The sequence below is a fragment of the Onychomys torridus genome, chromosome 1 (assembly GCF_903995425.1).
Source record: "Onychomys torridus chromosome 1, mOncTor1.1, whole genome shotgun sequence".
NCBI classification, from domain to species: domain Eukaryota; kingdom Metazoa; phylum Chordata; class Mammalia; order Rodentia; family Cricetidae; genus Onychomys; species Onychomys torridus.
This window is the reverse complement of record NC_050443.1, coordinates 60,854,346-60,880,470: the sequence shown is the minus strand read 5'-3', so window position 1 is coordinate 60,880,470 and position 26,125 is coordinate 60,854,346. Positions and strand designations below refer to the sequence as shown.

Here is a 26,125-nt window from a genome sequence, read left to right as displayed (position 1 = left end):
CATTGAGCCATGTGAGGGGCCATCTTTTTGTGATGGTTCCTGGCTGTGCTGCTCAGGCTGATACTGTGTTAACAGCTCAGTAATCTTCCTGCCCCATTCTTCTGCACATTTAGGACTATAGGTACACAGCATCTTGCTCAGTTTTTGTTTTGTGGTGATGGGGCCTCACTGTAGCCCAAGCTGGCCTCAGATCCCCCTCCCTTAGCCTTTGCTGTGCTACATTACAGGCATGCATTGCCATGCTGTGTGGATAATCTTTTTGTACACCGTGAAGATATGTCACTTGATTGGTTTAGTAAAAAGCTGAACAGCCAATAGCTAAGCAGGATTTCTAGGCACAAAGAACACTGGGAAGAGTAAGGGCAGGGATGGGAGGAGATATGGAGGAAGCGGAAAAGCAGGATGGACAGTACGTAGATGAGGTAAACGAGCCCGGAGCAGCACATAAATTAATAGAAATGGGTTAATTTAAGTTATAAGATCTAATTAGAAACAAGCCTAAGCTGTCGGCCAAGCTTTCTTTTTTTTTCTTCCTTTGAGCTGTGGATCGAACCCAGGGCCTTGTGCTTGCCTGGCAAGCGCTCTACCACTGAGCTAAATCCCCAGCCAGGGCCAAGCTTTCATAATTAAGAAATGTCTATGTTATTATTGAGGACCTGATGATCCTGACGAAAAATCCACTTACAAAATATGTACACTGTGTGAAGGTGTATTGCTGTGATTGGTGTAATAAAAAGCTGAATGGCCAATAGCTGGATGGGAGAGATAGGTGGGATTTCTGGGGGGAGGAAGAAGAGGAGGAGTCTAGGTACTCAGGAGAAGCCAGAAGACACCAAGATGAAACAGGAGGCGAAAGATGGAGAGAGGTAACACCACGTGATAGAACATAGATTACTTTAATATTAATATTAATTTAAGTTATAAGAGCTAGTTAGGAACAAGCCTAAACACAGGCCGAGCTTTCATGATTAATAAGAAGTCTCCGTGTCATTATTTGGGAGCTGGTTGGTGGGACAGAAAAAGACTCACTACAACTCTGGGCCATGATTGCTTTTTAAAATAATAGATGCCTGCAAATTGATTTTTCTAATCAAAGAGTGCTTTTTAAAAACTATTACAAAACACATGGCATACAGTTCACATTGTGACCATTTTCAAGGGTGTAGTTGAGTGTTTGCTGGTAGTTCCACCAAATCACTGGGAGGGTTCCATCTTGCATGACTCACCCCGTTTCTCTCTAGCCAGCCTCTGGCAGCCACCATACTCTCTATGGTCTCTGCATGTGACTGCATTTGTTACCTCACCTAAGTGAAGCCATGCACTTTTTATCTTTTGTGACTGGCTTGGACATTCACTTAGCATGGTGTCCTAGAGATTTGACCACATGACAGGATTTCCTTCATTTTTAGTTTGAAGGCTGAATAGTATTCCATTGTCTGTGTGTACCACATTTTGTTTCTCATTCATGCACTGATGGACAGGCACTGGTTCCGCTTCTAAGCTATTGTGAGTGCCATTGCTCTCAAGTCTTCCGGTGTATGCCCAGAAGGGGGCTGGAGGACCGTGCCGAAACTCACGTTTCCACTGTAGGAGGGCGGCAGTTCTGTTTTCCACAGTGATGGCAAAGTGTGCTGATACATTCTTGCCACAGTAGTTTCAGCAGGGCCAGTCCCAGCTGAGTAAAGTAATTCATAGTTTCAGACGCTCTGTAAAGGCTGGGGAATGCTCAGCAGTGAAGAGCACTTGCTGCTCTTGCAGAGGACCTGGCCTCCGTTCCCAGCACCCAGGCCAGACAGCTCACAGTTGCCTCCGACTCCAGCTCCAGGGATCCAGTCCCTCTTCTGGCCTCCATACACACACATGCTCATTCACAGACACATACATTTCTTTCTTTTTTTTTTAAATTAAAATTAAGTGTTTCCTCGTGGTATGTGTTTTTTAGATTTCTGATTGAGAGTTTGGTTTGGTTTGGCTTGGATTTTGGTTTTTCAAGACAGGGTTTCTCTGTGTAGTCTTGGCTGTCCTGGAACTCACTCTGTAGACCAGGCTGGCTTCGAACTCACAGAGATCCACCTGCCTCTGCCTCCTGAGTGCTGGGATTAAAGGTGTGAGCCACCACATCTGTCTCCTTTTTCTCCTTTTATCGCTAACTTTCTATAGTAGCTTCAGGGAAGAGCCCCCTGACATCACCATTTCAGGCCACTGGGGCATTCCCCTCGGGTCCTCTTTGCTTCAGAGGGAAGTGACCATTTCTCTCTCCAGCTCTCAAAGCAGAGGCCATGGCAGGATGTCCTACCCATGGTGCCTCCCCTGCAGGAGAACTTTGGTCCTGTACCTTCTTCCAGGTACCCCTGATGTCCCCCTCCCCCACTTCAGAGGATCATTACCTGAAGATGTGAAGCTCACCCATGTGGTGTTCGTTGTGTTTCAACAGGTTTAAAAATGTTATCTTTGAAATCGGTCCAACAGAAGAAGTTGGAGACTTTGAAGTGAAAGCCAAGTTCATGGGAGTTCAAATGGAGACTTTCATGTTGCATTATCAGGTGGGTACGCGCTCAGGCTCGGATCTGAAGCTCTCTGGTGAGGTGGGAGGAAAAGCTAAGAGAAGGCCCTTTGGGGAAGGCTGCCTGCATTCAAAGGGCTCAGCGCCTAGTTGATGGGAGAGGCCAAGGGTCTGGGGAGTCGCGCATAGCCTGTGCCCTCTGGGAGCTCCCTAAAGTGTATGAGCCTCGGAGCACATTGGTACCCGAAGCTTCACTCGGTGAGCCCTGAATTGAACTGGTGCCTGGCCCTGACGGAAGTGCCTAACTCTAAGTGTTAACAGTGTGAACGTGTATGCTCCTCAGCACTTGAAATTTTTCCTCATTGGGATTTGATATGGATACTTTGGTTAGGTGTATTACTGAAAATAATGTGGATAAGTTGCATCTTTGTAAATCAGAATCACATTTTAAATTCAAAATGAAATGTGTAGTGATTTGGGGTTTTGTTTGGTTTTGGTTTTGGTTTTGGTTTTGTTTTTTCCCAGAACTGAGGACCAAACCCAAGGCCTTGCGCTTGCTAGGCAAGCGCTCTACCACTGAGCTAAATCCCCAACCCTTTTTTTTTTTTTTTTTTAAAGATTTATTTATTTATTATGCATACAGAATGTATGACCGCAGGACAGAAGAGGGCACCAGATCTCATTACAGATGGCTGTGAGCCATCATGTGGTTGCTGGGAATTGAACTCAGGACCTCTGGAAGAACAGCCAGTGCTCTTAACCTCTGAGCCATCTCTCCAGCCCCCTAACTTTTATTTTTTAAGTATCTTCATTTTTTTTTCCCCCTGGTGCTCAAGTTTGAGCTTGCTAAGCAAGCAGTGTTCCGCTGAGCTCAATTTCCAACCCCAAATACCTAATTTTGGGAAGTGGTAGGAATCTCATGTAGCCCAAGCTAGCCTCAAATGCACTATGTAGTTGAGGCTGGCCTTGAACTCCTGACCCTCCTGTTTCTCCCAAATGCTGGGATTATAGATATGTGTCACTATGCCTGATTGCCTAAATATCTGTTTTTGCACATTAAAGAATATCTACCCAGTGGGGATGGTGACACACAACAATAATCCTAGCACTCAGGATGCAGAAGCAGGAGGATTCAGAGTTTGAGGCCAGCCTGGACTTATTTGTGCACTCCAGTTCAGCCTATATAGTGAAAGCCATCTTCAAAATCCAAGGCCAAAAATAATCAGAAAATTGAGAGGATTCATAAGCGATGTCCAGACCCTCTAGCTTTGTGTGCATGCTACCGAATAGGCCTCTTAGTTTTTATTGATTGGTTTGTTGTTTTTGCAGTGCCAGGGGTCAGACCTAGGGTCTCGCACATGCTCTGCTGACAAACAGTACTTGTCCATGTCCTATCCCTGCCCTGCTCCTCACTGCTGTGATCTAGCAAGCCAGGCTAATGCCTTTCTGGGAGCGTTTAGACTTCTGCACGGGATGTGCTCCCTCACATAACTGGGCCTGTCTCTCGCCTCCTGGCTCCTCCTTCCGGGAACCTCCTTTCCTTGTCCCAGATTGACAGTTATAACGTTTGCTTTGTCTCAAACAGGACTTGCTGCAGCTACAGTATGAGGGCGTTGCAGTCATGAAGTTATTCGGTAGAGCCAAAGTCAACGTCAACCTGCTCATCTTCCTTCTCAACAAGAAGTTCTATGGGAAGTAACTGGTCCTTTGCTGCCAGCCCACAAGAATTCAAAAGGACAATGCCTCACCTCTGCCCTTCCAGGGTCCTCCATTACTCCTTGGAAGCAAAGACCTTGTCCAGCGGTGCCGAGGTCTCACACTCCTGAAGCCCATGTTAAAGTCCTCTCGCTCCGACAGGACGTTCAGTGCCCTCTTTAGTAGTGAAGTTGTATTTCAGGCTTCATCTTACACACACACACACACACACACACACACACACACACACACACACACACCCCTCTCTTTTTCTTTCATCCTGTAGGAAAGAGTGGAGCCCCACCCAGCCCCTTTCTGTTAGGTCTCCTAAGTGGTAATGGCTACTTTGTAAACGTTGGTGTTTGTTTTACTTAGCAATAAGGATGGTGGGATTCAAATTCTTGTTTAGAAGTGAAAGCTGCCAGGTGAACAGCCAACATGCACATCAGATTCACGGTTAAGGCTGGCCCAGGATGGCCCAGGATTCGCAATCAGAAGATGAAGTCAGTGGCGTCTTCCTTTCCGCTGCCTTTGTGCGTGGAGCTAAGTCCAAGTTACTGTTCTCTGTTCAAAGACGCAGCTTCGGGAGCAAGAGCAGCTGCTTTTGATTCCCCACTGAACCTGGGCAGCACTCTTAGTGTGGTCCTTCCTGGCGAAGGAGAACCCCACGATCATAGCCACCCTTTTAGAGACGCTGAGAATGGGCCGCAGCACCCACTCAGAGCAGTGCACAGAGTTCCTTTCAAGGACAATGTCTGCTCCCTCGCTCTCTCCCACAAAGGGATGGCTCATCCTAGCCCTAAATGTTTTCAAAACTATCTGTGTTCCAAGAGTGCCTTACTAAAGTATAAATTTATTTCTTTAAATGTGAGTCATAGGAATTTTAAAGATTTGTATAATGCTTTAGAATACCCTGAAAAGGAGTCGTTTCTTACTGGGTTATCTGTATATCTGAATTCTTGAAGCTTCTCTATAACCTACATTAGGGTTTATCTACAGAGTTGGCAAGATCTTAGCAACAGCAGCCCACCCATCTCATCTTTGAAGTTCAAATCCGTTTCCCACTCTCTCTGCTCTGCTGCCATATTCATGCTTTTACTCTGAGAAGCTTGAACCCTTAGGCTTCAACTAACAAAAACCTTTCAGTTCCAGGCATTGAATTTGGAAACCTTTGTTCTTGGATAAAAAGTCATACACTTTAAAAACAAATCCGTTTTCCCAAAAAGATAGGTAAATCATGCACTGAGCTTTCAATTTCTTTGATGTTCGGTATTCTTGCATAAAACATAAAAATTAATTAAGCTAATATTACAGTGTGTTGATGTATATTAAAGGCAAATAAGCCATTTTAATTAATAACAGATAGCTGGGCAATGGTGGCACACACCTTTAACCCCAGCACTTGGGAGGCAGAGACAGATGGATCTCTGAGTTTGAGGCCAGCCTGGTCTACAAAGGGAGTTCAGGACAGCCAGGGCTACACAGGGAAACCCTGTCTCAACACCACCCCCCTCCAAATGGTTAATTAGTAACAGATATGTAGCGTGTCCCTATTACAGATGTAAGTCTTGGAGAAGTGTCCTTCACGGTGTCCACATGGGTGGTGAGTGGGTGTAGGTAGAGGTGGGTACCTGCCACCCAGTGGCCCTGTTTTTCATTATGTTCTGGAACATAGTTTTCTCAGAAAATATTTTCTTTAGGTTAAAGGAAAATGCTAAGGCTGGCATGGTGGTACATACCTGTAATCCCAGGGTGACTAAGTCAAGGCCAGCCTGGGCTACATAGCCATACCCTATTTCAGAAAGAGAGAGAGAGAGAGGGAGAGAGGAAGAGGAAAAGGAGAAGAGAAGGGGTACTGTGACAACCAGTGTCACCTTAAAACAGGACCAACAGATGTGTCCAGCATCCTTTTTTCATTCTTTGTTTTTTCTCTTTCTCTTTTTCTTTTTCCATCTTTCTTTCTTTTCTTTCTTTCTTTCTTTCTTTCTTTTTTTTGGACAGGAGGGTCTCTATTTAGCTTTGGCTATACTGGAATGCTGTGTAGACCAGGCTGTCCTAGAATCAAAGATATCTACCTGCCTTTGCCTCCCAAGTGCTGGGATTAAAGGTATGAGCCACTATGCCTGGTTTCAAGTATGTTTTCTTAAAAAGTGCCCATCACAAACGTGGTCCCAGCGGCCACCTCCAACACAGTAGTGAGTTCAGGTTGCAGTGCCTTGAGATATCCCGTTAACTGTAAGGATGCTCCTTCCTTCCCTGAATACCCAGTTAGAACTGCGCCAACGCTCACTCTTGGAGGCTTTCATGGCGGCTGTGGGGTCAGTTCTGCTGTGAGCAGCACTGAGGTCGCCTGGCGAGCTCAAGTTGGCACACTGAAGTCATGCCCCGCTTGTGTTATTTATTAGCTGCAGCCGCCTCTGTCTGGGCTTGCTCCTCCTCCTTTGACCTTCTCGCTGACCAGCCATCATGACATTTACTATGAATTTACTTCCTCCCAAGAATTTGGACTGGCCGTCAGATTCTGGCCGTCAGATTGTTGCTACATGCAATTGCCTTTGTATCTGTGTATGAAATAAAAGGTCATTTGTTCCTGTTTGTGTTTATTTTCCTCCGTTTCATTGTTAGCAGTTCCTGTTGAACAGTGTTAACTAGAGTAAGATTAAATCACCACTCCCCTTTGTAGCCTTTTTTTAAGAAGAGCAAACCAAGTCTGCCTTCGAACCACAGAATACCATTTTTAAATTTTATTTATTGTGTAGGTGTGGTGATCAGAGCACAACTTGGGAGTCCGTTCTCTCCTCCCATTATGTGGGGCCCAGGGATTGAATTCAGGTTGTCATCAGATTTGGCAGTAGGTGCCTTATCTGCTAAGCCATCTCACCAGCTCTCAAATTATGGATTAAAAAAAAATATATATATATAATTTGTGTGTGTGTGTGTGTGTGTGTGTGCATTCTATCTGCATGTACACCTGCAAGCCAGAAGAGGGCACCAGATCTCGTTACAGATGGTTGTGAGCCACCATGTGGTTGCTGGGAATTGAACTCAAGACTTCTGGAAGAGCAGCTAGTGCTCTTAACCTCTGATCCATCTCTCCAGCCCCTGATTATGGACTATTTTAACATGATGTTTGGCCTTTTAAAGTATTATGCTTAAAGTAGCCTCAACATAAGAATGTAGTGAGGGACAGACTATTGGCACTTAACTGTGATTGGCTAAAGCCTGAGGGTTTTAAATTGCCTTTTGTGTTATGTTATGAACAGCACACCAGGTGTTAATGGAGCGTGTGTCCCAGGGGCTCCTGTCATCAGCAAGTCACTAGAAATGACTAGGGTAAGTTGGATATGGAAAAAGTAAATCACCAGTCACACAAGGAGCGGGAAATGATGCTAGAGGTATGACTCAGTGTGTAAGAAGCATTGTGCCACAAGTGTGAGGTCCTGAGTTTGAATCCCCGGAAGTCACATCAAAGTAGGCATAGCAGCACACGTGTGTAATTCCGTGTTCCTGCAGTGAGGTGGGAAGAGGGAACAATGCCTCCCCAAAAGCTGGAGGGCTGGCGAGCTTGGCATACGAGGCAGTAAAACAGAAGATCCTGTCTCAAGGTGGGAGGCAGGGACTGACGCCTGAGGTCCTCTGGCCTCCACACAAGTGCCAGGCTGTGTGTGCACTAGTGCTCACACAGCCTTACATAAGAATACACGTCTCCAGTATCATGTTTGTAAGCTAGCAAAAGCAGCGGCAATATGCTAGAAACAGAACAATCCTAAAGGAGTCTACGCAATGATTTGGAATGGTTTGTGTGAGTGGCTGCAGTGACCCCCCCCCCCCAAGGAGGAGTGTCATGGTCAGAACATGGCCTCCCCAGGAACCAACACAGGATGAGCCACAGATTTCTTGTTCTGAAACACATGGTGCCGCCAGGCAGGCTGGTTATTAGAACAAGGAATCTGTTAGCCCGTGTTCTACACTGTCCTGCAGGGAAGTCGGGGTGTTAAATCCTTAAGTACAGAGAATCAGGCAGCAACACGTGCCCTCTTATCCCTTATAGTGGTCTGACTAAAAGCAGCTGTATAGAGGAGGGTTTATTTTGGCTCATAATTCTGGGGAGTGCAGTGCACCATGGCGGAGCAGCTTTGAGCAGCACTGTTGGTGATGCCAACCAGGAAGGAGAGTAGGAATGTGTTCAGCTGGCTTTCTCTCCCGTTCCCCTTTTTGTTCTGTGCAGGATCACAGCCCATATAAAGGTCCTGCCAGATACCAGGGTGGGTCCTCTCTCAGTTAACTCTCTGGAGATGTCCTCAGAGCACTTGGAGAGATGACTCAGCACCTAAGAGCACTTGCTGCTCTTGCAAAGGACCTAGGTTCAGTTCCTAGCACCCACATGACAGCTCACCATCAGCTGTAGCTCCAGATCCAGGGGATCCAACGCCCTCTTCTGGCCCCACAGGCACTAGGCACTCATGTGGTACTCACACATCCATGTAGGCAAAGCACTCATACACATGGAATAAAAGAAAAAAGACATTCAGAGAGCTGTGTCTCCTAGGTGATTCCAAATCCAGGCAAATTGACAAGACTAACTACTGGCAAAATCCAATCAGTAAAGTTGCCAGGGAGCTGACTCAGAAAAAAATGAAGGTCATCCCCCAGCGGATAGCCACCTCAGAAATGCTGGGGGTGCTCCCACACACACACTTTAACCCTAAAAATATTTTGGGATAGCTTATATTTTCTTTCACACATTTTCACCTAAAGTCTGGCAGGTGGTTTGTTTTCGTTGGTTGGATTTAGATGGTCTCTAGTAGTACAAGTTAGCATCCAATTCCTGTTGCCAAGAACAGTGTAGACTTCAGATCATCTGTCCCACCTTCATGAAGCAATGGGATTATAGATGTGGGCCACCATTCGAAGCTCTGATATTTAAATAGCAAAGTGTGGGGGCTGGGGTGTAGCTCAGTGATAAAGCTCTTGTCTAGCATGCTTATGACCCTGGGCTCAATGCCCTGTACAACTTTATAATTGCCGATGTGTTGTGGATTTTGAGATAACAGTTGTTTCATACAGGTATCAAGTAGAACCCACTATCACCCAGGGGTTTTGTTTTTTCATTTTGTTATTGTTTTGATACAGGGTTTCACTGTGGAATGCATGCTGTCCTGAAACTCAGGGACACCTGCCTGCCTTTGCCTCACCAGTAATGATATTAAAGGTGGTGTATTCCGCCATAGTTGGCAACTAGCATCCTTTTTAAAAGGCATGTATATGAAGCTCTGGGGAAATCAAAACACTTTTTTTTCCGTAATAATTTTTTTATGACTGAACTCAGGGTCTAGAGCATGCTAGGCAAGCACTCTAACTATTAAAACATATCCCTAGTTATGCACTTGCCTTTAATGCCAGCACTCAGAAGTCGGAGGCAGGAGGATTGTTGTGAGTTTGAGGTCAGCCTGGTCTACATAGTGAGTTCCAGGACAGCCAAAGCTACATAGTGAAACCCTGTATATACAATATATATATATATATATATATATATATATATATATATATATATGTGTGTGTGTGTGTGTGTGTGTGTGTGTGTGTGTGTATGTGTATGTATGTATATATATATGTGCCAAATATATATACACATATATGTATGTATATAATTTTTATTATTTATTAAAACAGTATTTATTTTGAGACAGGATTTCACTAAGTTGCCCTTGGTAGCCTTGAACTTGTTCTATAGTCTAGGCAGGCTTTGGACTTAGGATCCACTTACCTTAGCCACTCAGGTAGCTGGGGTCATAGGTCCCATGATGCCTGACTAAAAGAAGTCTTGTTTTTAATTATTCTGCCAGTTTCTTGTAACAGCAACACAACAGAACTGGCAAGATGGCTGAGCTGGTAAAGGTGCCTGCTTCCAAGCCTGACGGCCTGAATTTGAGCCTCAGGACCCACCTGGAAGAAGGAGAAAACCAACTTCCTAAGGTTGTCCTCTGACCTTCACCTGTGCCAGGCCATACACACAAGTCAATAAATGAGTTTTGTAAATTAGGGTGTGTGTGTGTGTGTGTGTGTGTGTGTGTGACTATAAAGTTATTAAATCAGCCAGAATCATTGTGTTACCATTATAGTTAGTTCATGTTTGATCACAGTAACATAACATTTTTAAAGGTTCTACATAGTTATGGCTGTACCAACCATATCTTGTAAAGCAGATAAAAAGCAAATCAGAGACCTGCAGTAGTGGTGCACGCCTTTAGTCCCAGCCCTTGGCAGGCAGAGGCAGGGGGATCTCTGTGAGTTCCAGGACAGCCAGGGCTGTTACATAGAGAAACCTCGTCTCGAAAAACCAAAATGGGCTGAGGTGGGTGGGAGGTGAATCAGAATCCCAGTTAAACATGCAAATCTCCAGCTTCAGAAACTTTCAGTACCTAGTGGTAGGGTTGATCACTGTCTGTGTCTCAGTAGAATAGCTGAGCAGACTGTGGGTCCTTTAGGACCTGGCCACACTCCTCTCCAGTGTCTTCTTAGAGTTATCTGACTTTGTTAACAATTTTCATCCAAATCCACGGGGAAGTGGCACAATTTTGCTTTTGTTTCTTGAATAGGGATTACTTGACTCTGAAAGGTTTGGGAGATGCGGTGAATAAAACATATTGACCACAATGGCGGAGAAGAGCCAGAGGGGACTGTTTTAACAATTCTGAAAGCTACATGGAACTCATTTCTTGAGATCAGTGATGGTTCTCTAAGAATCCTTATTCTGTTTATTAAAAACAAAAAACAAAAAAACAAAAACAAACAACAAAAACAAACAAACAAAAAAAACCAAACACCTCACCCCAGTTATTAACTTCCTTCAGTTTTTAAAGATTGGTTTTTGAAAATTGTTTTATTCATATGCATGAGTGTGCAAGTACCCATGGAGGCCAGAAGGGGGCATGGTACCCCTTGAGCTGGAGTTACCTGCCTAACGAGTGTTGGGACCTAAACTTGGGTCTTCTGCAAGAGTAGCAAGTGTTTTTAGTTAAACCATCTTTCCAGGTCCCTAGGCTCCACAGTTCCATTGGGGGTAGGGGGAATATGTACATATATATTTTCAACTAAAGGTTGACTACTTAGCATGCTCAAGGCCTTAGATTCCATTCCCAGCTTTGCCTCCACTCTCCCCTGTCCCCTCCCCCCAAAAATGTTTGATATGAAAGAATATTACCTGATTTGGAAAAGGATTTTGGTTTTGTTTTTGTTTTTTGTTTTTTGTTTTTCAAGACAGGGTTTCCCTGTGTAGCTTTGCACCCGTTCCTGGAACTCGTTTTGTAGACCAGGCTGGCCTCTACCTCCCAACTGCTGGGATTACAGGAGTGCGCCACCACCGCCCAGCTGGAAAACGATTTTTCTTCTTCTTCTTCTTCTTCTTCTTCTTCTTCTTCTTCTTCTTCTTCTTCTTCTTCTTCTTCTTCTTCTTCTTCTTCTTCTTCTTTTTAATTTATTTTATTTTACGTGCATTGGTGTGAAGGTGTTGGATCCCCTGAAACTGGAGTTACAAACAGTTGTGAGCTTCCATGTGGGTGCTGGGAATTGAACCCAGGTGCTCTGGAAGAGCTACCAGTGTTCTTAACCACTGAGCCATCTCTCCAGTCCCCATTTTTTGGGATGTTTTTTTGTTTTTGTTTTTGTTTTTTGTTTGTTTATTTGTTGTTTTTGTTTTGTTTTGTTTTGTTGAGACAGGCTTTCTCTGCAGCTTTGGAGCCTGTCCTAGAACTCACTGTAGACCAGGCTGGCCTTGAATTTATAGAGATCCTCCTGCCTCTGCCTCCTAAGTGCTGGGATTAAAGGCATGTGCTACTACTGCCCATCGTGGAAAAGGATTTATTTATTTATTTGTTTGTTTGATTGGTTGGTTGGTTTTGGTTTTGGTTTGTCTTTGTTTTTGGAGACAGGGTTTCTCTATGTAGCCCTGACTGTCCTGGAGCTCCATCTGTAGACCAGGCTGGCCTCAAACTCAGAGATTCACCTGCCTGTCTCCCAAGTGCTGAGATTAAAGGTATGTACCACCACGGCCTGGCTAGGAAAAGATTTACATCCAGTCACTACATCAGGTAGGACTTGGGAGGTAGATTAGGGGCTTTGTCAAGATTCTCAAGATAGTATTAGTCATAACCCTTGACTTAAAGACAGCATATTCAATCCAAAATGCTAGAGATGCTTTGGGAAATAGAACACTTGTGCTGACCAGTTTTCTGTCAACTTGACACGAGCTGGAGTCATCAGAGAGGAGAAGGCCTCAACTGAGAAAATGTCTCCGTAAGACCAGGCTGTGGGCATTTGCTTAGTTAGTAATCAGTGGGAGAAGGCCCAGCTCATTATAGGTGGCGCCATCCCTGGACTGGTGTTCCTGGCGCCTAGTGGGTCGAGCCCAAGGGTGCTGCTAAAGGACAACTCCCGAAGCAGGTGATCCAGCTGCTCTTATTGGTAAGGAAAAGAGAGTGGATGAACGGAAGCAAGAATCCCCACGGCATGATTAGACCTAAAAATAACCAAAACGCCAGACTTGGGCCGAGGAGGTGGCTCAGTTGGTAGCTGCCTGCTAGGCAAGCAAGAGGACCCGAGGTGAGATTCCCGGACCAGGTGTGGCAGTATGTATCTGTAACCCCAGACAACTTAGCTGAACACATGAACTTAAAGTTCAGTGAAAGACCTTGTCTCAGAATAAAAGGTGGAGAGCAAATGAGGAACAGCACCTTACACTGACTTGACTTCTGGTCCCCATGAGCATGTGCACACACCCACACTAACCAGTACATCACACACACACACACACACACACACACACACACACACACACACACCACAAAACCAAACGTGCAATCCGTGTTTAAATTCCCCCACTCTGTTCATCTTGTAACATCTGAACAGTTTGTATGTTTCCCGAACAAGATCATACATTACATCTAATTTGATCCATTTCTGAAATTCCTCTTTCATTCTCCAGTTAGGTAATTTTCTTCACGCAGATCTGGTGACGGACCTTTCGATAGAATCCCGCCCTGGATTTCTTATTACATCTTTGTGTGTCACTCAGTTTCGCCCTTCTGGCAGAATATTTCAGAATTTCCCCTGGCACATCAGAGGCTTATCTTTTGGTAATGGAAACACTGAGCATTGGATTAGATGTTGCCAGTTTGACTCATTCATTGCAAAGCTTCCCAGCGGGATCAACACTGCCCACACTTCAATGGAAGAGCAACTGTTTAGCCCACGTGAGGCCCTGGGTATGATCCACAGCAACACACACACACACACACACACACACACACACACACACACACACACACAGAGAGCTTCACATCTGTCTCAGCTCCCGCTTCACGGGGACCAAGCAGCCACCAACAAGGGCTGACTCAGTTTTTTCACATCCTAGACAAAAGGCCAAGAAGTGATTGGTTGCATAGATTTCTGTTTGCTCTGTTTTTGTTTTGTATTTTTTTTAAGACAGGATCTCATTATGTAGACCCCAACTTGCTTTGTAGACCAGCTGGCCTTGATCTTACAGAGATCTGCCTGCCTCTGCCTCCAAGATGCTGAGATTAAAGGTGTGTGCCACAACTCTGGCTGGCTAGATTTCTTATTAAGAGTTAACAATATCAGAATTCCTTTTTTATTTTATTTTATTATGTTTATATATTGAGTTTCCTGTGTTACCCTGGCTGGCTGGCCTTGACTCATAGAGATCCACTTATCTCTGCCACCTTGACCATCCTGGCTTTATGTGTGTGTGTGTGTGTGTGTGTGTGTGTGTGTGTGTGTGTGTGTTCATGTATGCACACATGTGCAGGCACACATACTGGAGGATGCCTGAGGAGGCCCGAAGAGGATGTTAGATCCCCTGGAGCAGGAGTTACGGGTGGTTGTGAGTTTCTGATATAGATTCTGGGAACCAAACTAGGGTCCTCTGGAAGAACAGCAAAGGCTCTTAACCACTGAGCCATCTCGCCAGTCCCTTCCTCATTAGTATCTTTTAAAAGTGATTAATGAGGGGATTTGATGCCTTCTTGGTCCTCCTCAAGTACCCCCACACTTGTGCACACACATGTGCATACACTCACACACAACACAGAAATAAACAAAAGTGACTAATGAACTTTGTATAAAATGAAATCATTATGAATGGAGCTGGGATGCAGTTCATTTGGTGCAGGCTTGCCTAGCATGCATGGAGCCCTGGGAACGGCATAAACCAGACACCAGGCACACACTGGTAATTGTGGCATTTGGGAGGTAGAGGCAGGAAAATTGGATTATTAAGGACCTGGGAGATGGCTCAGTGGTAAAGGTGCCGGCCGCCACCCTGATCATGAGTTTGATACTCGGGAGCCACCGGGTAGAAAGGGAGAATGAGCTGCTGCCAGCTGTCCTGTGACCTCCACACACGTGCTGTGACACTTAGGTGCCCCTGACACTTGTGTATGCGCACATTTTGAAAAACGACTATATGAGAGCTAGGGAACATGAGGCCCTGTCTCAAGTGCAAGCAAACAACACAACCACCACAACAAATCCCTACGAACACATCTGAATAAAGCAGCATGCCATCACAGTACGCTGAAATCCCAGCCCTAAGGGGCTGAGGCAGGAGGATCACCTACAAGACCCTGTCTATAAAACATAACGTATTGTAACATTAAAACATTATAAACTCCTGGACTTCATGTGTATATACATATTTGGGGGTTGTAAGATGCTCTCCTGTAGCCTAGACTAGCCTGGAACTCATTTTACATTGGAGGATGGCCTTGAACTCCCAATCTTCCTCAGGCTCCACGTGATAGGAGTACAGACATGAGCCAGCACACACAGCTCTAAGCTTTTCCAGTGGGGGAAGAACCTTGAAGGAGAAAACCACTTTGTGCGTCCACAATGAACAAACAAACAAACCAACCCCGTTTTTATATAGCTGTAACTCACAAAAGTAAAAAGAGACCTCCACCAGCCAGCAGCGTTTGCAGGTTTGGTCGGGGTGGGGGTGGGGGGGTACAGCTCTGAGAAGGCAAGACCCCTGCTGAACTTCGCACCACCCAGCTTTCCCCAAATATCTCTACCTCCACAGCCCCATCTTTCAGATTCTTCCACAACTGGTGGGAACCTTCTCTGCGGCTTGATCCCCTGAGTTTCTGGCCACTGGTCAGTGAATGCCCAGTTGGGAAGAGGTGTGGACCATCTCTCCAGAACTTGTCCTGCCCCCTTCCCCTTTCTGAGGGCCACGGGGAAGCTACTGATGAATTCAAAAAGAAGGATGGGGGTTGGGGATTTAGCTTAGTGGTAGAGCGCTTGCCTAGCAAGCACAAGGCCCTGGGTGGGTTCGATCCTCAGCTCCACATTAAAAAAAAAAAGAAGGGCTCAGAGAGTTCTTTCAGAAATTTGAAGGGTGTGCAGCTCCAGAGGCTGGACTCAAGAGAGGTTGTTCCCAGTGTCTGCAGCCCTCAGGAGTCAGTTTCCAACACCCTCCTGCCCCTGCCACCCTGTGCCCTGGGAATCCACCCTCACAGGCTGCACATGGACACCCTTCGCTGCTCCCCTGTGGCCTCTGACTGGGCTTGGCCAATGGAAAGCAGCAGCAGGAGACTGGGGAACACAGGATTTGTTCTGTGGGATCTCTGGGAACCGGCTCCTCTTTCTACCCAGGGCCCTATCAGGCAACTTTTCCAAACACTCCTCCCCAGGGCAGTAAACAATCTTGCCCCAAGACCCTTGGGCCTCAAGCTAACGAATCTTGCAGTAACTAGTCCCCAGAGGAACTGCGTTATCCCTAAGCTCTGCCTTGCCTGGTAATTAACTTCTCTTCAAATTACTCCATTTGAGTGTGCACCTGTTTCCTGCCGGGATCCTGACCCATACCCAGTGGACCAATTAAGGTCTCAATTAGGGAGAGCTTTGGTGGCCTGCACTGGGTGTTAGGATGGAAAGAGGTGGGGGAGTTCTGGACATATTTGGGAATTAGAACTATTTGGTAGCAGTTGTAGGAAGAACAATGGGCCCTGGATTCTTGGGCTAACAAGCACTTCTCTCTTCTATTACAGAGCAGGTTGGGGAGCACAATGTTCCATCACCCTACACAAAAGAGGCTCTGATATTTTTTTTTTTTGAAAGACTTATTTTTATTTGTAATTATGTGTATGCATGTGCATCTATGGGCAGGGGACAGGCAGGATGTATGTGCATACGAGTACAGTTGCCCAGAGAGGCCAGAAGAAAGCACAGGATCCCCAGGAGCAGCAGATCCAGGCAGTTGTGACTCACCTGACCTAGGTGCTGGTTACTGAACTCAGGTCCTCTGCAGGAGCGGTACATGCTCTGCACTACAAGCCATCACCCCTCTAGCGCCCCGACTTTGATTTCTCTCTTTTTTTCCTGCCTTTTTCTTCTTTAAACACCTGCCCAATCCTAAGCATATTTGTCCTGTACTCTGGGCTTTCTCACTTTCTCTGAAGACCGCCCTATCGCCTCCTGGCAGCTGCTCACCAATCTTCATCTCTGACCTGCCTGCTTTCTTGGCTCCTAACTCAAAGGCAAGAAGACTCTCTTCCTCTTCTCTGTCTCCCTCCTCCCAACAGCTGCCAGGATTTACAGCCTGCTGGCCCTACTGGTTTTCTCTCAAGCTTTAGTAAAATTGCCCTCTGGCTAAAATAAATAAATATATAAGGAACAAAAACAACAATAAAAATCCAAGGAAAGCTGAAATCAAACCGTCATGAAGCCCACTGAACTCCATGGAGCCCAGCTCTCCACAGACTTTTCTGTCCTTACGGCCCCAGCTTGCTGACCCTTCCCAAGGCCTCACAGGCTGCCAGAGTGACTTATGCTCCAGGGCTGCTCTGAAACCCTGGTGCAAGAAGAAGCTAGGATATACCGTAGGCTAGCTCTAAATGGTAAATACTAGTAGAAAACAAACAGGGAAAATTGTGCACTTGCATCTTAAATTTGGGCAGAATTTTGGATTTCATGCTGCAATTGTATTATAGTTTTAGTGAGTTTGTTTGGAAAGCTTGTGTTGGCGCAGCGTGCATGAAGTCTTAGGCTCAGCCTCCACTGAGAGTGCATACACATATGCACACAAGCCAAGCCAGCTGAGCTGTGGGTGTTGCTCAGGAAGTGAGACCTTGGTACGGTCCCCAGCACCACATGGATGACGTGTGGTGACATACACCTATTGTGGAGGGTCTGTAGTTCAAGGTCACCCTCAGAAATGAGTTCCAGTTCAGCCAGGGATAAACGAGACCCTGCCTGTAACAAAGAGTAAAATAACCTTTGGGAGACTGAGCGGTGGCTTAGCTCTTGTGGAGGAAGCCAGTCCGGCCCTCAGCACTTACGCCAAGCAGCTCCACAGTGTCACTCCAGCTGTGGGGGGTCCCACGCCCTCTTCTGACTCACATGCACCAATGTGTGCACAGACACACATAGTAAAAAATAAGTATAACCTTTTGGTCCTAAATTTTTATCTTTTGCTTCCTAGAAAATAATTTTGATATGAATATTACACACACACACACACACACACACACACACACACACACATACACACACATATACATATATACACACTTGTGGTAAGTATTGGCCTACCACAGACAGGTGCAATGCTCCCTTACTGAAAAATGAAATGTATGCTTGATAAGCTTACTTGGTCACGGCCACTGGCCTTTGTTGCAGAAGTAAAACACATTAACTATAGATACACAGAGCTCGGAATTGTGGCGGCGAGCACTAGGGAGGAGTTAACGGACACTCAATAGAAAGAACAGTGTGATGTGAACTAAAGAATAACTTCTATAAAAGGCCAACTCTGCATCTTCAGCTCCCGAGAAAACAGAAGGTACCCACACATCCGGTTTCACTGCCAGAGACTCAGTTCTGTTCAGTGGGAAAGGGACAGGGCTCATTGGTGGCTGCTGAGGACCTTTTAAAAAGAACAGACGAGGAAGGCAGATGGTAAGGCTGGATGGAGCTGCTCCCCTCCTGGATTGTGACTTTCAGAGGGAGGTGAAAGTTTCTCAGAGAACTGAACTGTGGGAAAGTGACCTTTCCTTAACCTGAAGTTACTTTAATTTTTTTTTTTTTTTAATTTAGTGTGTGTGCAGGATGTGCCTCTGGAGCGCAGAGGACAACTTAGGGAAGTTGGTATTCTCCTTCCACCACAAGGGTCCCGGGAATTGAACTCAGGTCATCAGGCTTGGTGGCAGTGCCTTCTTTACCCACCGAGCTATCTTGCCAGCCCAGGATTCATGTTTAGATTCAAGGATCTGGATCAAAAGCAAAGAAATGCTGGGTTGAGGAGACGGTTCTGTCAGTTCAGTGCTTATAACAGAAGCGAGAGAACCTGAGCTCGGTCCTCAAGTTCTCGGCAACAGCGGCGACAAGGCTGGGTGTGCCGGCCTGTGTTTCTAAGCCCGGCTCTGGAGCCAGAAGCAGACACAGGCAGATCCCTGGGGCTGGCTAGCCAACCAGTCTAGCCTAATCAGAAAGTTCCAGGTCCCAGTGAGAGATTCCATCTCAGACAACAAGATCTTTAGATTGCAATATACTCTAAAGTAAACAAGCTCTTTAGATTTAAATTTTCTAAATTCTAAGATCCATATCTTGACGCACAGAATAAAATTACAAAGTAATCAAATGAAGACAGGATTGTCTACAGAGAAACAACTATGGGGGAGGAGGGCGGGGACAGAGGGTGGGGGAATGAGGTTCAGTTGGTAGAGTGTTTACCTGGTAAGAAAACACCTGGATTGACCGCTCGCGTTCACAGGCACACATGCATGTGTACTCACATATACAGGAACAACCATACATGTGTACACATGCAAGGAAAAAAAGAAGAGGGCTGGAAAGATGGCTCGGTAGTTAAGAGCATTGGCTGCTCTTGCAGAGAAACCTGATTGGGTTCCCAGCACCCACATGGTATCTAGTCTCCCTCTGTAAATCCAGTCCCAGTTCTAATGCCCTCTTCTGGACTCTGCAGGCACTGCGTTTGGGTGGCGCACATACAGAAAAGCAGAAAACACACTTACACTCATTAACTAAATGAAAGAGTAAGTGAGCGAAAAAGCAATGTTTTTTAGGGAGGTGAGGTAGAGGGAAAGGGGAAGGGGAGAAGGAGGGGAGAGGCGGGTGAGGGGGTATCATGTTGGAGGTTAGGGTAACAGACACAGTGAGATTAATGACTTATTCCAAAGACGGCTTTGCTAGAGAGCGGGCATTTTAAGACAAAACAAAAACCAAGGTCTGGAGAGATGGCTCAGCCATTAAAGGCTAGGCTCACAACCAAAAATATAAGAGTTCGGATCCCAGCACCCACGGCTGTCTCTCCAGCCAAGAAAAAAACAAAACAAAACAAAACAACCCAAAGAACAATTTAGTTGAGCCACATCTGTTACCCCTGTTCCAAAGAGAAGACAGGGATTATCTACAAAGTAACAACCGTCAAACTAACAGGAAAAAAAAAAAAGCACTCAGAACCCTGGGGCCCAGTTATAGATATTCTCCTAGTGCACAGAAGGTTCTAGATTGTGCCACAAAGCCTGGGTGTGTTTGTGCTCACCTGTAATCCCAGCAGTGGGGAGGTGGAGGTAGGAAAACCTGACCAAGGTGGTCCTTGGCTACATGGTGAGCTGGAGGCCAGCCTGGGATACTTGAGACCCTGTCTCGAAAAGTCATCGGCAGGGCAGTGAGATGGCTCAGTGAGGAAAGGGAGCTGGTTGCCAGGACTGACCACCAGAGTTTAATCCCTGGGACATGCATGGTGGAAAGAGAGAACTGAATTCCACCAGCTGTTCAATGACCTCCATTCATGCCCATGGCACTCCACCCCCACCCGGCTGTAAATACATAAATGTAATAATGTTAAGGAAAAGTAACAATAAACAATTAAACAAATCCATAAAGTCCAGCTATGAGAAGGGGAGGAGGGAGAGGGACAAACAGGAGATGAGAATGTATGATGAATATGCACCGTGGAAAACAAACGCAAGCTGAATACTGCATGTCTGTAATCCCAGTAATCGGAGGGGAGAGGTAGGAGGATCCAGAGTCCAAGCTCATCCTAGGTCACATAGCCTGGGTTACACGAGACCTTATTTCAAAAAACAGATGTAAAGTAAAATATAGATACCTTAGAAATGTGTGAAGTGGAAGATAAAATTTCCCAGGACTCTCTATATTCCTGCACTTATGTATTGATGTCTGTATAATCAAATCTCTTTAACTATTATAGGCCCTGTTCAGTATCTGGGCTAGTTAACAAAGACCTGGCAAGCACAAGGCCCCGGGTTCGATCCTCAGCTCCAAAAAAAAAGGGAAGAAAAACAACAACAACAAAACCCAAAGACTAAAATAACAGGGCTTTAGAGGATGGTCTCTAAAATACCAGTCCCAAAGCTGTGGAGGGTGCACATGTGGTTCCACCATGCTAGGGAGCCAGGCCCCTCTGCGGCCGGCCATTCTCAAATCAACGCCTCCACCCAGTGGCCCAAGACAGCTGCCCGGAGAGGAAAAGAGGGGCAGATGAGGCGAGAGGACCAGAGGGGAGTCGAGAAAAGGCCTTTCCTTCCGACTGAATAAGGGCACAGTCCTGAAGCCGCCCTTGTTACCTCTGCTTAAATCCTGCAGGACAGAATACAGTCTGGAGACTATGCCTGTTTGTGAGGGAGACTGTGTGGTGTGTGAGTGTGTGCCAACACAGTGTTGATTAGTTTTTGGTTTTTTGAGACTGTCCCACTATGTAGCCCTGATTGTCCTGGAACTCGAATGTAGCTGAGGATGATGACCTTGAACTTCTGACCCTCTTGCCTCCACTTCCTTGGTGCTGGGGTACAGACGTGTGCCACCACACTCGGTTTTTTGGTTTTTTGTTTGTTTGTTTTTTTAAAAGATTTATTATGTATACAGTGTTCTGCCTACATATATGCCTGCACACCAGAAGAGGGCACCAGATCTCATTACAGATGGTTGTGAGCCACCATGTGGTTGCTGGGAATTGAACTCAGGACCTCTGGAAGAGCAGCCAGTGCTCTTAACCTCTGAGCCATCTCTCCAGCCCCATACTCGGTTTTATGCAGTGCTGGGGATCGAACCCCAGGGTCTTGTGTGTGCCAGGTGAGCACTTTACCTATTGTGCTACATACACCAGCTTAGGGGGCATTTTTTTTCCCCTCGTGAGAGAAAAAGAATAATTAATAATATATTAAACAATATATCAGTTAATAAAATATATAAAATTAAAAATTATGTGTACAGGTGTTTTGCCTGGTTATATGTCTATGAACCACTTGAGGCCAGAAGAGGGTGTCAGAGCCCCTGGGATTGGAGTTACAGATGTTTGTAAGCCTCCCTATGGGTGCTAGGACGTGAACCCGGGGTCCTCTGAAAGAGCAGTCAGTTTGCTCTTAACCACTGAGCCATCTCTCCAGTCTCCGTGAATATTTTCATTAGAGTTATTTATTTAGTGTGTGGGTGTGTGTTGCACGGCACATGTGCAGGTCTGAGGACAACTTGTGGCAGCTGGATTTAGGTTGTGGGGCTACTTACTGACCAGCCCCTGGGGGGGGGGCGACAATTTTTAACTCCTCCCCCAAATGTATACCGAAGTATACTCTATAAACACTTAATGCTGATTTATTAGATGTGATCATTTAGTTGCATTGGAAGAATGAAAACAGAGAAAAATGGTAAGAAAAATTCAGCATAAAGCACCCTTTTCGAGAATAGAAAAATGAACAGTCTGTAAGGTCAAGCCCACCATAGACAGCAAGGTTACAGGATCATTTTCGGTGGAACTGTCTTTCTGAAATTATGAACCTCTAGGCTTATCCCAAGCAATTCTAAACAATGTATTTATTGGATTAAAATTTAAGTTTAGGGCTAGGTGGTGTGGCTGAGTGGTAGAGGCCTGCCGATCATGTGCAAGATGCTGGGTTCATTGAAAAAAATGTCAACAAATTAATTACAAGAAGACTAGAAATAGAGCAAGCATATTCCAGGTCAGATGGGAGAGGGAGACGCGGGATTAGGATGCAGGATGGCCTCCCTGGTGCTGTGCTCAAACGGATGGAGGCAGTTCATTCAGCTCCGAGCCATCCCAGTGTCCTTTAGACCTCCCAGATGGGGAGCTGGAAGGCTAGAACTACATTTTCTAGGCGACTTTGCAGCTAGGATTCTGGGCACAATTTTGCCTCTTCCCATCATTTTTTTTTTTTTCTTATCTTACAACATCAGTACATAGATGGGTTGGAAAGATGACTCAGTGATTAAAAGCACCCAAAGCACCCGTTGCTCTTCCAGAGAACCAGAGTTCAGTTCCCAGCACTGACATTCAGGCAGTCGAGCTGCCTGTAAACTGAGCTTCACAGGATCCATGCCCTTTTCTGGCCTCCATGAGAATCTGCTTGTGTGCACACGAGCGCGCACACACAGAAACAAAGAGGAAAGACAGCTGAAGAGAAGGGAAGCGAATGTGTGCGCGCTGTTTCTGCTGGGGAGGGCTATGGAGGTGGTATCTGAGCTTCCTATGTGGCTTCTCACCATGACAGTGCAGTAGGGACTCGCTTGTGGTGGGACTCCATTCTAGGACCCCAGTGGCTGCCTGAACTACAGACAGCATTGAGTCCTTGGCATGCACTTTCCCCAGCCACCTTGCCAGCCCCCACTGGGCTTTTTATGAGGTGAAATAAAGGTGACCAAAGCATTTTATGGCAGTTGATCTGCTACCTGAGGCCCTGTGACCAAACAGGCAGGTGGTCTATACAGCACGGACATGCTGGGCAAGCGGATGCCTCCCATCCATTTGTGAGATGACACCGATTTTTCAGTCTGCTACTCAGATTGGCAAGCAATGTAAAACTCATGAATTATTAATTTTTGGAATGTCCCACTTAGTATTTTTAGACTTTGGTTGATGGAGTGTAATTGGAACCTTGGAAAACGAAACTGTGGGTGGGGAGTATTCCTCCTCCTGTGTGTTTTCAGAGCTGCTAAGTGTAGCTAAGTGTAGTGACAGCTTTCCCATCCGGTTGGTGGCTTCCTATTTCAGGAGAGGTAGTGTGGTTCGTTTGCTGGCTGGTTTCTGCAGCCAGGCCCTCAACATCAGAGTCTGCTACCAGCGCTCTAAATAGGTTATTAAGCAATTCCTTTATTACTTGAACTAGCTAGGATGGATTTCTAGTTTAATTGGTTTTGTTTGTTTGTTTATTAAGATGGTGGCGAAGGGAGCCTGACTCACTATATGGACCTGGCTGGCCTCGAACTCAAGGAGCTCTACCTGCCTGTGCCTCCCAAATGCTGGGATTAAAGGTAAGTGCCACTGCACCTGTTTATATGCTTGTGTTGGAGACAGGGTCTTGGTATGGCAGCCCTGGCTGGCCTGAAACTCAATATGTAGATCAGGCTGTTCTCTAACTCACAGAAATCCTCCTGCCTGTGTCTCCCAAGTGCTTCAATTAAAGGTGTGTGTCACCATGCCTGGCTTTTTATTTTTTTAAGATTTATTTCGATTATATTTAATTATGTGTCTGTGTGTCTCTGTGTGGGCATGTACACATGAGTGCAGGTGCCTGTGGAAGCCAAAGGTGTTCGATCCCTGGTAGAGGGAGTTACAGGCAGCTGTGAACATCTAGTTTGCTGGGTACCAAAGGGGTCTTCTCAAAGAGTAGCTAGTGGTCTTACCCACTGAACCATCTCTCCAGCCTGTGTGCACTTGCTATTTACTTACTTACTTACTTATTTTTGAGGCAGGGTTTAACTACACAGCCCAGGTTGACCTCGAACCTGCAGTTCTCCTGTCCTACCTTCCAAGTGCTGGGATCTCAGGTATATGACACTATGCCCAGTCTGGCTCCTCTTGTTTGAAACTGAACTCAGAGTGACACAGAGGCAGGAAATAACAGGTAAAGGAAAAGCTTAGGCGAGGCTGGAGAGACGGCTCAGTGGTTAGAACGAGCACTTATTGTTTTTGCAGAGGGCCAGGGTTCAGGTCCTAACACCCACCTGGCAGCTCATGACCAACCATCTGTAACTCCAGTTCCAGGGGATCTGATGCCCTCTTCCAAGGATTCCTACACACTTCTTTTACATAAACTCATGAAAGAACACACATACACATAAAAATGAAGAAATAAAAAACAAATAACCCATGGTGGATAGGACCGACACAATAGATATATAAACCTAATTATAACAAAAAGAACCTAGGGGCTAGTAAGATGGCTCTGTAGGTAAAGGTGCCTGCCACTAACCTGAGTTAGATGCATGGGACCCACACAGTAGAAGCAGAGAAATAACAACTACAAAGTCAACTTGGCACATGTGAACACACACGTACAATAAATAAATTTAAAAAAATCAACACATATCAAAAACATCACAGGAAATAAAAAAGTTGCATATCATGTCTATAATTATGTTTCTGTGACAAAGTCATATAATCCAGACTAGCTTCAGACTCATGATGTAGCCAAGGATGACCTTGAACTCCTGATCTTCCTGCCTCCGCCTCTCAAGTGCTGGGATTACAGACATGTGCCATAATACCCAGTCTCATTTTGTACAAACTTAAAACATAAAACTTCATATTCTACATATAGTCGTTGGATTAATAAATCAAATACAATAAAGCACAAACATGAACAGTAAATCAGTATATGTTAATTTTGAAAAAGATGAACAGTGATGATAGACATCAACAGGAACATAGTCTCAGTTTATGGAGACAAAGAAGAATGAGGGTGGGCTTTTTTTTATAAACTCCATGGGTATGAAGCAAAAGGATTTTTTAAGTTGTGTGTGTGTGTGTGTGTGTGTGTGTGTGTGTGTGTGTGTATGTGTGTGTGTGTGGTATATGCTTGCCTCAGCCTGGGTGTGGAGGCCAAGGAACAATTTTTAGGACTCAGTTCTTTCCTTCCACATGGGTTTCAGGGATCAAACTTGGGTCATCTAGCTTTTATCCACTGAGTCATTTAGCTGGCCCCAAAATGCCTTTTAAATTTTATTTGCAATGCTGGAATCAAACCAAGGGCCTAAGGCTTGTCATGCAAGTGCTCCTCAGCCTAACACCATTCCTAGGCCCTGCAAAAATGTTTTGATGGTTTAATCATGAGGTGCGTGGGTGTCATTAATGTTATTTTCTGCATGTCTCTAATACATCCTAATTTATAAAACACAGACACGCTCAACACTCTCCAGGATATCTTGGTGTACAATTATGCTGGAAGCAGCTTCCGGGCTGAAAAGGGGGAAACCTGATTAGGCAACCGGCTGTTTTAAAAAGACAAAATTGAACAGGCTGGAGAGGCAGCTCCGCATTTAAGACAGTGGTTCTCAACATATGGGTCCAGACCCCTCTGGGGTGGAAGGACTTTCACAAGGTTTGCATATCAGATATCCTGCATATCAGATATTTACATTCACAAGAGCAGCAAAATTACAGTTATTAACTAGCAATGAAAATAATTGTATGGTTGGGGGTCACTACATCATGAGGAACTGTATTAAAGGGTCGCAGCACTATGAAGGTTGAGCAAGCACTATGTTAAGAGAATCCCAGCATTTGCGAGGCAGAGACAGGCGGATCTTTGTGAGTTGGAGGCCAGTGTGGTCTACAGCGTGAGTTCCAAGGCAGCCAGGGCAACACAGAGAAATCCTGTCTTGAAAACAACTCAACTAAAGAAAAAAAAAAAAAAAAAAAAAAAAGAGTATTCACCACTCTTGCAGAGGACCTGAGTTTCCGAGTTTGGTTCCTAGTCCAGGGTCATCTGGCTTCTTCTCTGATATCCATGGGCAACTGCATACACATGTCCACACACTTACACATAGTTAAAAATAAAACGAATCTTAAAAAAAAAAAAAAAGGTAGAGTTGGCACCGCCTGAAGTTGGGGTTTTGTAGACACCTCGC

At 45.4% G+C, this 26,125-nt stretch overlaps 1 protein-coding gene and 1 long non-coding RNA gene across 2 annotated transcripts in view; one reads left to right on the top strand and one right to left on the bottom strand.

Moving 5' to 3' along the window:
- Iqgap1 (IQ motif containing GTPase activating protein 1) overlaps positions 1 to 5,613 on the top strand; it is a 96,209-nt gene extending 90,596 nt beyond the window's left edge. The window contains exons 37-38 of the mRNA XM_036185654.1: positions 2,435 to 2,543; positions 4,089 to 5,613. Coding sequence (XP_036041547.1) covers positions 2,435 to 2,543; positions 4,089 to 4,202 — 223 coding nt within the window. The 3' untranslated portion in view covers positions 4,203 to 5,613. The remainder of the gene's footprint in view (positions 1 to 2,434; positions 2,544 to 4,088) is intronic.
- Positions 1 to 26,045, bottom strand: part of LOC118582656 — a 28,953-nt gene extending 2,908 nt beyond the window's left edge. Inside the window, exon 1 of the long non-coding RNA XR_004944787.1 lies at positions 25,948 to 26,045. This is a non-coding gene — a long non-coding RNA (uncharacterized LOC118582656). The remainder of the gene's footprint in view (positions 1 to 25,947) is intronic.
- Between the last annotated feature and the right edge of the window lie 80 nt (positions 26,046 to 26,125).